Below are 15,301 nucleotides of genomic sequence, written 5' to 3'. Positions count from 1 at the left end.
ATTTAGAAGTGTCACTCACACACAACTGAAAGTCTACACCATCCTAATCTCCTCTTCAAAAGTGATCTGCAAGGACATAACGATCTAATTAATCCTCTTTGAAGAACAGTATTTTTTTAACATTTTCCTTTCAAGGTATTAATTTAGCCACTTCTCCTTTTAGCCATGTTTAATATTTATCCTCTTAGTTCTCCAGAGTTTTCCCTACCCTCCTCTCTCTTCATCTTCGCTTGTTCCCTTTCACCAGTCTAGCTGCAGTTCCTGCCCTGTCATTTTCTGCCTTCTCGCCTCTTCTGTACCACTTGTCTCTCAGTGTTTCTTCTGGTTTTCCTCTACAGTGGCGCATTCTGCCCAAGACCTTGAGATAAAGCTCTGGAATAGAGAGGAGTAGGGGAAAATGCGGATCAGGTGAGCAAGCTTTTACTCAGTTCATTTTATAGATTCTTACTGACTATGATACTTGGCACTAATGAACGATAAAGTGAGAGGCAAAAAGGAACAAAGCTAGTAGTATCAAATGAGGTTGAGTCTGAAGACACCGAAAACTCTTGGGGAAAAGAAATAGTCACCATGGTGACCTTATCCAAAGAGAATTTCCATACTCTGATTGCAAAAGGCTATCGAGAAGATGTTTCAGAAGTGGTAGTTAGATATAGTACAGGAAGAGAGATGTTTTTATGGCTAGCCTGGAGCAGATTCTAAACTGTGATTTTTGTCAGATTTTATAACTCAAGCAGAGTCAGGCTAGCAAGTAATCACAAGATGCCTTTAGGGAAAACACAAGCAACAGCGTAGGGAGTGGTGTTGTGATTTATTTGCTAGTCGAACCAGACCTGAACCAGTGCTGTAAGAAAAGCTGAGAAAGCACCATGGCACTAACACTATATCTAGACTTATATTCTTAATGAGATTAATCTCAACATTATGATGATCTGTGATCACAAAAGAACTTGTTTTCACTATCTAAGAGTAGGAATGTCATCCCGAACACCCTGGCCGAATTCCAACTCTGTAATTACTACCTATTGAGTGAACGCTGCTATTAACTTGGGTAATTATACCTACCAAACTCCTACTCATGCATATACTTAAAGTAAACATTCATTGTACAGCTGTGGGTAGTTTTATGAGACTACATTAGACAGAAAGTTTTCTACACAAAGAGAAAAACTGAGGAATGCTTGGATAAAATATAAGAAAGGTTCGGCAGCAATAGAACATAATATACTATCTTCACTGAAATTCAGAACTGTGTTGTTCAATCACTTTTTTTTTTTGTGGGAGGGGGCGCATGTGTCCCCTTACCTCAAATCACCTGAGGTAAGGAGAGGTCATGCTCATATGCTATCAATCAGAGGGGCTACCTCTGCCAGCAGTTATCATCACGGCACCATGCTCAGCGAAGAACTGCCTTCAGAATCTAAATGGGTTCATTTGTTCATTCATTCATTCAACAAAAAATGTATGTATCTACTATGTCTCAGGCACGGTTCTGAGCACAGGGATACAAGGTGAACAAGGCAAGGTTCCTGCCCTTAAGGAGCTTAAATTATAATAGAGAAAAAGACAGTAAACAAATAAATCAATAAGTAATAGGAAAGATATTGAAAGAATGAGGGTACACAGTACGTTGGAAGAGGTATTTAATATATAGGATGGCCAAGTAAGGTTTTGCAATGAAGCTGAAACCTTAAATGGATAACACGAAGCCAATTGTGAGAAACCAGAAGTGCGTTCTAAGAGGAAATAAGTATAGTGGCCTTGAAGCAGGAAAGGCTTAGTGCATTCAGAGAACCAAAAGGCCAGTGTGGCTAGTAAATGAGAGGTTGAAGCAAGGAACAATGCACAAGGACTTGATTAAGAAGGACCTGTTGGCCTAGATAAGGAATTTGGATTTTCTTGTGGAGGTAGGAATACGAATCTAAAGATAAGTAACTCACCATCCTGTGAAGATTATAATATGCATCTTCCCATCACTTCACTGAGAATCCTATTCTAGATCTTTGCTACTCAAACTTTGATTCAAGGACCAGAAGCATCAGTTTTGGCATTAACAGGAAGCTTTTTAGAGATTCAGAATATCAGGCTTTATCTTAGTCCTTCTGAATAGGAATCTGTATTTTAACTGGTGTTCAGTATACACATTATAGGTTGAGAGGCATTCATCTAAAGAGTTGTTCTGAAAAATCAGTATCTGCAACTAATATCAAACCATATGCGCTACTGCAAATGACCAGAAGTTGGTTTAACAGTAAGTTAAAAAGAAAAAAAAAATTACTACACTGTTCTACAGAGAATGCAAATTCTGGATATTTCCAGTTTCTTAGAAAGATCTTAAATATGATCAGACCTAAATATGTGAGAGCAGAAAAGAATTAAGAAAGATCATAAAAGATGCTGCCACTTCACCTATTTGGCATAGTTACTTTAAAGACAAGATGTTCTGTAATACAGAGATATTTTGTGATAGCAGAGTAAACTTCATTTTCCAACTAGAAGAGCTGATTACCTGTCTCCTGCCAATTCCTGTCTATTAACGGAGTAAAGCCCAAATCTCAAAAATATAACTTTCATGACTGAGTCCACCTCCTTCTTATCACTTAGTCTTCTCGTGCCTTATATTCTCAAATGTTTATCTTCTAATCTCCTTGTTCTAACTGTTCCTCAAACTTCTTAATTTTGAAAAATTCCTAAACTACGGAAAAGTTGAAAGAATAGTGGTCAACATCTGTACACTCTTCACCAAGGGTAACTGTTAACGTTTTGTCACTTCCGTTTATCTTCTTCTTTCCCCCTTTTTCTCTGTGCACACGCACACTTATTTGTTTCTGAATCGAAGTAGCAGACGTTTTTGATCAAGGATCCAATCATGGGTCACAAAATACATTTGGTTTTCATGTCTCTTTAGTCTCCTCTAGTCCATCTCCCCCCATCCCTTTTTTTTGGTTGTCATAACATTGACACTTTAGATGAGTTCAGGACAGTGGTTCTAGAGAATGTTCTACAATATGGATTTGCCTGCTTTCTCAAGATGAGGTCCAGGTTAAACATTTTGGTGAGAACACCATAAACTGATGTTGTCTTTGAATAGTCCTCATAGTTCCTGCGATTATGTTTTACATTCCGTAGTAAATTATAAATAAGCTCCTTGAAAGACACAGCCTTGCTTTTGATTTCTTTGGTAATTCCTCAAAGAATGTAGAATAATCTCTGTATACATTATATATGCAATAAATAAATGAAAACTTGCAAGCAGAGTTGAGAACTGTTTCTAAGAATACCCATAACTGTTACACATTGAATACTTTTATACCACACTAGAAACATTTGGGCTTTGCCTCTAAAATTTTTGTGAGAAATAATTAAGCATGTAAACAGTTTAGCTCAGTCCCCAGTACAAAATACATCTAGGAAAGAGCTGGGGCTAAAGGCAGATAGATATTAAGCAGACTGGACTGCTGAGGCTGGAAGGTGAGGGAATAAAGGGTGTAATCACCTATTACATCCCAAAATACTTTTATGAGTAAACTGGGCTTTAAATGGAAGATTGGGACAACAGCAGATTTAATAAAAATCTCATCTTTTAAGTCTCACTTGAGTTAGACACTGATTAGAAACTATTTCTCAGAGAAGAAAGAAGAGCAAAATAGGTCATTTATTAATTCCTATAAAAATAATAGGGCAGTTGAGAACAGTTCACAAGGACAATAAAAATATGGTATTAAAATCAAGTGTGTTATACAAGATGGAGTTCAGGGGATATTTTTAAAATTATTTTCAAGGCATCTAGTAATTCAAAACTTCACATCTAAATGAAGCTTACTAGATTGAAAGTGAAATTAAAACACTATCTAATATGTCATGCAAAGGGAAGGGAAGCGATACCTATGACTTGTTTGAAGAACTGCTTCTACACAGAACAAGACACCAGTAAGTAATTTAGATATGGTATATTAGAGAACATTTGGTATATAAGCTATTCCTAATCAAGACCAGGTGTTGAACTACCAGCTGACATTTTGAAGTATGCCAGCTAGTGATTAAGACTATTCTCCTACTCCGCCCAAACATGTTTTAAGTGTTGTTCATTATGTAATCCAGTTGCCTTTAAGACAGTGTTTACGCTTCTCTTTTGCTGCATATATTTACACACACACACACACAAACACACACAACAAGCTATTGAAAGAAACACAGAAGTTTTATCTCACCCAAATGCAACCGGGGAAATGTACCACTACATGATGCCTATAAATGTCTTATGTGGTGAGCTTCTGTAGATTTATATTTCATGAGGAAAAAAAAAAAAAGGTCAACGTCATTTTCAGAAATCTCATAGCTGCCAGACAGCTTTGTAATGCTGGACAGAAAATTTGGACACAAATTCTAAAAATCTGAACAAACAAGCTGACTTTATTTTTCTAAACAATACTACTGAAGAAATCTAAAATTATTAGGTGAGTGCTAAGAAATGTTCCTTTTAAACCAAGATATATTCTGAAAAGCAATCATGCAAATACACTTAAAATCTACTACACACTGTATAAAACCTGATGATTTAAGATACTTGCCCTTGAGATATACAATATTACATAATGAATAGGTTTTATGACCCACTTAACTAAATAAGCTCATGTTTCTTCTCATTTACACAAGAGTTATTTGATTTGGCTGATGAATGTAGATTTTTGGTTTTATAAAAAAAGAGTAATTAGGGATAATTCAGAGAGCCAAGAATTACATGGGCAGATGATATGCCATATACAATTAGCCTTTACAAATAGCCCTCTAGCAAGAAAGTGATCCTAACCTTGTCTATCAATGTTATTCTCTTGCTTCAGTGTGAGGATTATAGGTATGCTAAATAGTGGGATAACAATCAATTCTGTGACAATAAAACAGGTTCAGCTATCTTCAGTCAAACAGATAAATACATTCTAACTATATGACTATCACAAATACCTTTCTAATAAGTTACCTCAATAAGGTATTTGATCCTACATAGTATTTTCAAATATTATCTTTTCGTCTCATGGGGCCCAATTCCCATTCCCTTCAGTATTTGTAGAGAGAACTTTATAATTATAGTCAGAACTCCAGGTGTGAAGAAAATATCTGAAACTATTGCTAAAGAGGGGAGTCAATTTCATTTCATGATAACTTGCTCCACTTTTCTTAAAACCATTTCATAAAATTATCTATCTACCTGTTTATCTAAAGATTCTTAACAACCTGAAAGGCAAGATTATGTTAAAATTATAAGCCGCAATCCCTGTTTGTCAGGAGTTTATAGCTAATACTTACAAAAATTATAGTAAAGATAAGATGAAATGCAGGAGTCTAGTCACAAAACTGAACCATACAGAATATAGGTATTCATCAAATAAAGATTTCTCAATCATAAGTGGAGACAATATAATGATTTTTATCGCAGGGCATCTGCTAAAAATATTTCACATTTTTAAAAGGATACCATACTGAAGAGCATCAATATTCTCTTCAAAAATTCAAGAATGTGAAGAATGTAAAATTATAGGTAAGTTCGGTTGGTCCTTTCCCCCAAGAAACTTACAATCCACTGGGCTCAGCATATATATCCCTTAAAATGCTTTATCTCCTTGAGATACAAAATTTGAGTTAGGAAGTGTCAGAAAACATTATGCATCCCCTATGTGGTATTTACCTGATCTTGCAGTGACATTACTGGATTATTTTTGGTAGTGTTGATGTGAAGAACATGGTATTTATTCTTTGCACATAGGTCATAGGCAATATTGGTAAAAGAGGTGCTTGCAGTTTTGGGGACTCTGTTATAAATGATCACCATGTCTTCTTCCTCATCTAAAGCTGCATCTTGCCGAGGGCCATCCATCGTATGTCGCTGCTCAATCTCTCGAACTTCATGTCTTGCAATAGCCCTTTCTGCAAAGAAAAACAGATTATGAACTTAGTATTAAAGTCACTATAAGCGGGCTTCCCTGGTGGCGCAGTGGTTGAGAGTCCGCCTGCCGATGCAGGGGACGCGGGTTCGTGCCCCGGTCCGGGAGGATCCCATGTGCCGCGGAGAGGCTGGCCCCCTGGGCCGTGGCCGCTGAGCCTGTGCTCCGCAATGGGAGGGGCCACAGCGGTGAGAGGCCTGCGTACCGCAAAAACAAACAAACAAAAAAAGACACTATAAGGAAGTTGTAAACACTGAAAATAATTTCCTAGTCCTGGAACATAGTTTTCCTATTCAAGAACTGGGTTAAGAGCAGCTGAAAAAATGTTTTGAGGGCCAAAAGTTCAGAATTACCTCTGAAGGATAATACATATGCATAGGAAGAATGAAAGAATAAACAGTCATCAAGTTTAGAACTCCACAGACCAGAGAGTTCTTCAGTGTAGTTCAAAAGACACTTTTCATTCCAATAGAATTTCTACAGCCTGAACTAATTTTCAAACACATAAAGACAGACTGAATAGAATACTAAACTTCACAGTAAAAAATACACTTAGAAAATAAATTACTTATAATTTAGGCAATGATTTTGAAATTTATTACTTAGGATGTAGTTATCTCCTGCTTTATCAAAATGTAGCAGGGCAGTGATTATAAATGCTGGTGTGCTTTTTAGGTAACAGCAGTAGAAACGACACCATAATAAAACCTTTTTCTTTTTGGTATTACATTACAGATAAGTCCTAGTTATGTTTATTCCTTAAATTCCATGGTTCCTCTAATTCAAATCACTGTCCACCAAGCAGTTGGAAAAGCAGTAACATTTTGCTTTCGAAATCTTCAGCTTCAAATAAAGAAAGAAAAGGGGAAGAAATGAGGGGGAAAATATAACAAGATGGCAAGTTACTTTGCACAAAGACAACTGTTCACACACAGCATGCACCCTCCTACCACCAGATCTCTGTGCAAGCTATCTTACCTGCCTTGAACTCTCATCCATTCTCCCTCAACCTCGACCATACCTAGTGAACTCCTCGAACTTCACATTGAATTTAATCATCACTTGCAAGGGAAGCATCATCTAATCTCCCTAACTAGGTCAAATCACACACACACACACACACACACACACACACACACACAAAGTATGTGTACATACCTCATACTGCACGTCTCATACATAATTGCAATTTTACATTATATTTGTGTTAGCATCTACCTACCATACTGGCGACAATTTAGTAAAGTGACATGAAAAACAATGTGGTATAATTACAAGAACAAGTTCAGGCTTCAAATATTGTCTGACTACCCATATTAAATTTTGGTTCAGAAGATATGGCCACTATGTTAATACAGTATGCTCTGAGCTGAGGATTCACATTCAGAAGACTTGAATTAAAGTTTCAGGCCTGCTGCTTACTAGCAGTGTGCTTTCCAAAGCAGGAAGAGAAGCACATATATGCATACAAGTGTATCCATTTTCATGGGGGAGAGTTAGTTGGGAATGTGGAGAAAAAGAGATGAGCTTAATGTTGAACATACTGTCCGGGACACACAGGAGATAAAGATAATTGGGCTCATAGGTCAAGTGCTGAGAATAAAGGTTCATGCAGAAGAAAAACATCTGGAAAAACCATAGGAATGGATGAAACTACCTAGATAATGTAGAATACATAGCATGGAAAGAGACAGTAATCTTAGAACAGAATCTTAGGAAATACCAACATTTAAGGGCCAAGAAAAAAAAGACAATGCATAGAAAAACACTAAGAATAAATAGAAAGAAAAAGAAATCTGGACAGACTTTTAAGAAACATATACCACATGTTTAGAAAGCATACTATTTTTCAAATTGACAGTACTTTGCAAATGAATCTATAATCAAGGTAATGTATGATGCTCAAGCATCTCCATAGGATATGGAAGCTGTCTCATTAAATTCAGCATGTATTTATGGAGAGCCTAAGCATATTATATTCAATAATTTTAAAGGAATTTTATCTTCCAAACAACCTCAAACTATCACCACAGTCCAAAACTATTATGGTATTATTATGTCCACACACCCTCCTTTTTCTACTAAGGGAAATAAAACAGTACTGTTGTCATTTAAGGCTGACAAAAGCGTGAGCGGTTTCCTACAGCAGGCCAGACATACATGAAATTACCTTTACTTTTAATGGCTACAACAACAACCAACAATGCTGAATTTACTTTCACTAGTTTTTCTGAAATCAAGCATTTGGAAAAGAAACAGATTTTGTTATTTTTTTAAAAGAAGTTATTATTTAGTCTACGGATTTTTTTTATTTTTTAAGGTGCTAAAACTCTAGCTGGAGCATGAAACTAGCATGTTTTTAAAATTAATCATTGTTTTTGGTTCACTATGTGTATTAAAGCATATGAACTGTATATTTCACACAATTTTAAAACATTTCTTAAATTATGAAAAGATGCAAATTCAGGTAACTACTTTCCTCATTCAAATAATACATTTACATGCATTTTCTATTTTTCAAATGTTTTTACTTTGCTTAAGCAAACAAGATAATTACTAATGTAGTGTTATGCCTAAAACTACATAAAAAGATAAAAATAGTGTGGAATATTAAGATACTTTTTGCTAGTAATATTAGTCTATAAAATCAAATCTCACTTAGTTGAAAATTAGCAGTAACTACTGGTGATGGTGAACTACTATCTCTTTTCTCCTGTGACAATACTTAAAACCAGTAAGGATGTTTGCAATATGGCTATTTTCTTTACTTAGTAAGTACTCAATAGTTCCTTTTTTTTTTTTTTTTTTAATCAAAGAAACTCTGCACCTAGTTAGTATAATTTCTGAGACTCTCTTAAATCAGTGGGGAAGCTTTATTAGTTACAGCACATTTGGAGTACACTTAGATAATGTAGGCAGCATATTTAAAATACTAAAGATGCATTTTGAAGTAATGCTTTTTTCATGTTTGAGTAGTGAATTATAGAGAATCTGCTATGCAAGTTATTTCAGAACTACCACAAAATGTACAGCCTGCAAATAACATGGAGTGCAATCTGAGTCATGATATTACAGGCAGGCCAAGCACAACTGGCACTAACATTCCAAACACTGAAGATGGACACTGAAATTCATGGCAATTCTAGTTCTTCTAGGCTCCTATTGAAGGTGGCATACATCTCAGTTCAGTGACCTTTCCACATGGCAGATTACCAACAAACACAAGTCTTTTAAAAGGCCATTCATAATAGCAATAATTACCTATTTCTGCATTGACAGGGCATTAAAGGCTTATTTATTGAAAGAACATAATGATCAAGCTAAGTATAAAGCACTGCATTAAATACCCCAACCTAAGTCTTACAAAGGATTAAAGTCACAAGATGTAAATATTAGACTACAGAAAAAAGAAAAATAACTGGAGAAAAGATTTTTTTAAAAATTGCAACATATTCTTTGACTAGTTTTTTTTTTTTAACATTAAGGTCATTATTTGGGGAAACACCTTTTCTCTTTGAACATTTAAATAAACGTTCAACGTATTAAATAATTTAGAGAAATGTTTTGTATTCTGTACAAATGAAAGGACCCATGAATATAATCTTCTGCCCCCACCAAAGCTCAATTGTACAATGGTCTCAGCAGAAAATAAACATTTTACAAATGTTCAAAATGTGTAGTATATCTGTATAGTGGGTAACATTTTAGGATTATAGGGATTAAAAAAAAAAAAACGCAAACGGAAAGACCAGTAAATTGCCTTGCTTTCAAATACTGAAACTTCTGCATGTTAAAGTAAAAAATATATAGTTAGATAATAGGTAAATAAACAATAAATAAAAGGCAAAGAACATTAAGAAAAAAAGACCAAATTTTTATTATCTATAATTATATAAAGAAAACATAGAAGTTGACAATAACAATGTTAAGATTTCAGTAGATGATAAAGGTGGTTTGTAACAGATTTACACTACATACGTATAATAGAACAGAGCAAAAATATTCATTAGTGGCTCATAATGATTATTTGGGTCACAGACCCCTTTGAGAATATTATGAAAACTATGGACCCTGTCTCCAGTACAGCTGACTTGTGCATTTCAGGGCTTCCTCTTAGAGCCCAAATATCGGCAGGGGGCTCCATGACCCCAGTTTAATTACTTCTAAAAAAGAAATGGCTCTTGGACAGTAAGGCCTGATAGTAAACTGCCTAGAGGCATTAGTATGTATATTGAAAAAAGAGGTTACTCACAAGTAAGAATTGCAGGCAAAGAGAAATCACCGAGGAAATTGGCAGCATCTACTGAAAAAATGTCTATGGGGAGGGTGCCTTGGCACAAAACTTGACCTGATAGGACTCCCTGGCAAGTGTGCCTATTGCAGAGCTAGATAATTTGGGCTCTAAGAGCTTGGAGCCATCAAATATCTGAATTAAAGTGGATCCTTAGCACTTTCTAGGGATAAATCCTGAGTTGTGTAAATCCCCAAATACTGTTCTGAAGTATAATTTATTCCCCATAAACTGTGTTTATAATGAGAAGTAGGAAGCAACAAAGTTGCACTGAAAGAAAGCTATTATAAGGTTAACTGATTCCTTTTGCAGGACCACTTACTGTGAATGTACTGTCTAGCCAGACACTATCTGATCCTCATGGAAGTAGCACTTTGTAATCATTATGAATTAAATAAATTGGTTGTCTGATTATATACATCACTTTTTTTTTTTTTTTTTTTGTGGTACACGGGCCTCTCACTGTGTGGCCTCTCCTGTTGCGGAGCACAGGCTCCTCAGTGGCCATGGCTCACGGGCCGAGCCGCTCCGCAGCATGTGGGATCCTCCCGGACCTGGGCACGAACCCGTGTCTCCTGCATCGGCAGGCGGACTCTCAACCACTGCGCCACCAGGGAAGCTCCATCACTTTCTTATGAATATTTTTAGCCTGAGTCAGTCTCCTTGAAGTCAATCACCATGGGGACTAACAAAATAAATTTCTATATGGATGACTAAAGGCTGGCCTCCCAACACTGGCAAATGCTTTCTTGTGTGGTTTCCAGGCAGTCAGCAAGGGCACATGTGTTATCATTAAAACTTATAAGTATGTTTAAGTGGAACATCCTATAAAAAGGAGTCGAGAGCACCTTCCACTTCAAGGAAGATAGTGTAAACCTATGTTTTGCTATTCCTCCCATGAAGTACAACTAAAAACCCTGGACATTATATATAAGACAAACATAAGACTTAAAAGCTGGAGAGAAGAAAACAGACTACTTAGGGCCCTTGGGGCCCAAAGAATGACACAGTGGTGAGTTCCCTAAGTTTTCTTTAGCCTCATATATCCCAGACTTGGAGCAGTAGAAGCGAGCAACCGAGGAGCAGGCATAGACAAAAAGAAACCCAACAAAAGCCTGCTCTCTCTTGCCAAAGCACCAAGAGACAGCATAGTAAGACAGAAAACTTTAGATAATAATCACTCTACTTTAGTCAAACTCCACAGAAAAAGACTGTGGTCCCACTTCCATTTGCACTGGCCCAGTGGGTAGCCTAGACTTCCACCCTCACAAGGGTGTGGTCAGATGCCCAATATCCCTGATAGAGTGGTGCCAGGGAAGACCAAGTAGGGAGCCAGGACTTTCATCCCAGGCAGCGGGTAACAAGGCACGTCTGCAGTGTCAGGGAAGACCAAGCAAGGAATCAGAAAGCCTGCCTCCACATGGCAGTGATGAGAGGCCCCCACCCCTCCCCACTTGGTGGTGTCAGAGGAGACCTAGTGGAGAATCAGGACTTTCACCATCCCCCAGCATAAGGAGGCCACTGTCATGCCTGCCTAGCAGTAACAATGAGCTCACCAGGTGTTGATGGAGAACAACAAGGGAACCTGGACTTCTATCACCACTTGGCAGTAACAAAGCAGCACCCCTTCCCTTGCCAGAGCAGTACTGGAAAAAGTCAACTAAAACAGAAGGTTTAAATAAAATTCAGAGTCTCCACAGATATAGAGAACAAACTAGTGGTTACCAGTGGAGAGAGGGAAAGGGGGAGGGGCAATATAGGGGTAAGGGGGAAAAAAGAGTTCTTATGGGATTATATGAAATCATGTGTGTGAAACTTTTGAAAACCATAAAGCACTACAGAATTTAAAGAATCTTTCATTCAATTTAAAAGAAAAAAAAAGATCCAGAGTCTCACAACATAATATAAAAACATCCAGGTTTCAATCAAACTGTACTCAACACATCAAGATCCAAGAGGATCTCAAACTCAATGAATAGAGATAATCAAGAAATGACAATATCAAGGATACAGAGATGTTAGAATTATCAAAGATTTAAAGCAGTCATGATAAAAATGCTTTCATGAACAATTACAAATAAGCTTGAACCAAATGAAAAAATAGAAAGCCTCAGCAAATAAGCTCATTAATGAAATAGAATACATAAAGAAGAGCTAAATAGAAATTTTAGAACTCAAAAACAAAACAATCAAGATGAAAAGCTCAGTGAATAGGATCAATAGTAGAATGGAAAGGAAGGAGAGAAATTTAGTGAACTGGAATAAAAGAAATTACCCAATCAAAATAACAAAGAGAGAATATACTGGGAGGAAAAAAAGCAACAGAGCCTTGGGGAACTGTGGGATATAACAAAGGATCTAACACTGGTGTCACAGAGTCTTGGAAGGAAAGGGGAAAGAAAGCAGGGCTGAAAGAGTTCTCAAAGAAATCATGGCTGCAAACTTGACATTTGACAAGAGACATAAAGATTTAAGATTCTGAACAAACTCCAAATGAGATAAACCAAAGACATCCATGGCAAGATACATCATAATTAAGCTTCTGAAAACTAAAAATAAAGAAAAAATCTTGAAATCAGCCAGAGAAAATGAAGCCTACTATAGAAAAAACTGGAATAACAGCAGATTTCTCATCAGAAGTCATGGAGCCAGAACGAAGTGGCACAACGTTTTTCAAGTGGTGAAATAAAAGAATCCTATACCCAAAGAAAATCACCTTCAAGAATGAAGGGGAAAATAAGATATTCTTATACAAAAGAAAGCTATAGTAATTTACTGCCACTAGATCTACCCTAAGATTGATTAAAGGAAGTCCTCTAGACAGAAAAAAAAAAAAAAAAAAAAGACAAAAGAAGAAATCTTAAAACACCAGAAAAAAAAAAAAAAAGAATAAACACATGGGTAAATACAATAAACCTTCCTTCCCTTCAAGTTTTCAAATATATGTTTGACAGACAAAGCAAAAATTATAACATGATGTGATATGATTTTAAATGTATGCAGAGTAAATATTTAATACAATTATACCGTAAGTGGCAGATAGTAATGGGATGTAAATGAAAGTAAAGTTTCTGTACTTTACTTGAATTGGTAAACTGATGACACGAGTAAACTGTGACAAGTGATATTTATATGATGTAATACATAAAGCAACCATGAAAAAAGCTATACAAAGACATTAAACTCAAAAACACTATGGATAAATCAAAAGGTAATTTTTAATAAATATAAAAGTAATTCACAGGAATGCAGAAAAAATTAAAGAGAAAAACAGAAAACAAAAGAAGTATCAAGGGAAATTAAAAAATACATTGAAGTGAATGAAAATGAAAATAAAGCAAGAAGAATTCCCAAGATGGCAGAGTACAAGGCCCTGAGCTTACCTCCCATCATGAGCCCATCCAAATTACAACTATTTACAGAACAACTATTGATGAAAAAGACCGGAACCTACCAGAAAATATCTTCTACAACTAAAGGTATAAAGAAGGAACCAAAATGAGATGGACAGGAGAGGTGGAGTTGTGGTATAGTCAAGGCCCATACCCTTGGGTTGGGTGACCCACAGATGGGAGAATTATTACAACTGCAGAGGTTATCCCCAAGGAATGAGGGGTCTGAGCCCCACAATGGGCTTTGCAGCCCAGGGTTCCTGTACCAGGAAGATGAGCCCCCAGAGCATCTGGTTTTTAAGACCAGTGGTGCTTACTTTCCGGAGACCCAGAGGACTGTGGGAAATAGAGACTCCACTCTGAAAGGACACATACAAAATCTCACCTGCTCCGGGACCCAGGGCAGAAGCAGTACATTGAAAGGAACCTGGGTCAGACCCACCTGCTGATCTTGGAGAGTCTCCCAGAGAGACAGGAGGCAACTGGAGATCACCCTGGGGCAAAGACACTGGTGGTAGCCATTTTTGGGGAGCTTGTTCTACCATGTGGACACTGGTGTTAATAAGAGCCATTCTGGAATCCTCCCTCTAGCTTATTAATGTCAGGACCCAGCTCCCCCCACCCCCACCCACCAGTACTGGGACTCCTCAGGCCAAGCAACTAACTAGGTGGGGACACAGCCCCACCCACCAGCAGAGAGGGTACCTTAACACCCCTGAGCCCACAGCAGCCCCTGGACACGGCCCTACCCACCAGAGGTCCCAGGACCCAGCTGCACACACCAGTGTGCAGGCACTAGACCCAGAACTCCCAGAGCCCTGCAGCCAGAGACACAGGAACCCAGCTCTGCCCACCAGTAGGCAGACAATAGCCCCAGAATCCCCTGAGACTCAGCCCCACCCACCAGCGAGCCCACTCTAGCCACTGGACCCACCTCATTTATCCTTCTTAAACTATCCCAAGAAACTGCAGAGGAAGGAATGCTTCCAAACTCATTCTATGAGGCCAACATCACCCTGATACCAAAACCAGACAAATATACCACAAAAAAAGAAAATTATAGGCCAATATCACTGATGAACATAGATGCAAAAATCCTCAACAAAATATTGGCAAGCTGAATACAAAAATACATTAAAAGGATCATACATCATGATCAAATGGAATTTATATCAGGGATGCAAGGATGGTTCAATAGCCACAAATCAATTAATGTGATACACAACATTAACAAATTGAAGAACAAAAACCATCTGATGATCTCAATAGATGCAGAAAAAGCTTTTGACAAAATTCAACATCCATTTATGATTAAAAAAACTCTCCAGAAAGTAGATATAGATGGAACATACCTCAACATAATAAAGACCATATATGATAAGCCCAAAACTAACATCATATGCAACAGTGAAAAGCTGAAAGCATTTCCTCTAACAGGAACAAGGCAAGGATGCCCACTCTCTGCACTTTTATTCAACATTGTGTTGAAAGTCCTAGCCACAGCAACCAGACAAGAAAAAGAAATAAAATGAATCTAAATTGGAAAGGAAAAAATAACACTGTCACTCATTGCAGATGACATGATACTATACATAGAAAATCCTAAAGATGCTACCAAAAAACTACTTGAGCTCATTAATGAATTCAGTAAAGTTGCAGAATACAAAATTAATATACAG

General features: G+C 37.1%; 1 protein-coding gene across 1 annotated transcript in view; it reads right to left on the bottom strand.

The window, feature by feature from the left end:
- Positions 1 to 15,301, bottom strand: part of HS2ST1 (heparan sulfate 2-O-sulfotransferase 1) — a 197,368-nt gene that overhangs the window by 32,223 nt on the left and 149,844 nt on the right. Inside the window, exon 2 of the mRNA XM_065888991.1 lies at positions 5,684 to 5,922. Coding sequence (XP_065745063.1) covers positions 5,684 to 5,922 — 239 coding nt within the window. The remainder of the gene's footprint in view (positions 1 to 5,683; positions 5,923 to 15,301) is intronic.

The sequence above is a fragment of the Phocoena phocoena genome, chromosome 1, assembly GCF_963924675.1.
Source record: "Phocoena phocoena chromosome 1, mPhoPho1.1, whole genome shotgun sequence".
In the NCBI taxonomy this organism is placed as follows: Eukaryota; Metazoa; Chordata; class Mammalia; order Artiodactyla; family Phocoenidae; genus Phocoena; species Phocoena phocoena.
Note: the sequence above shows the minus strand (reverse complement) of the source record. Positions and strands in the feature narration are given on the sequence as shown.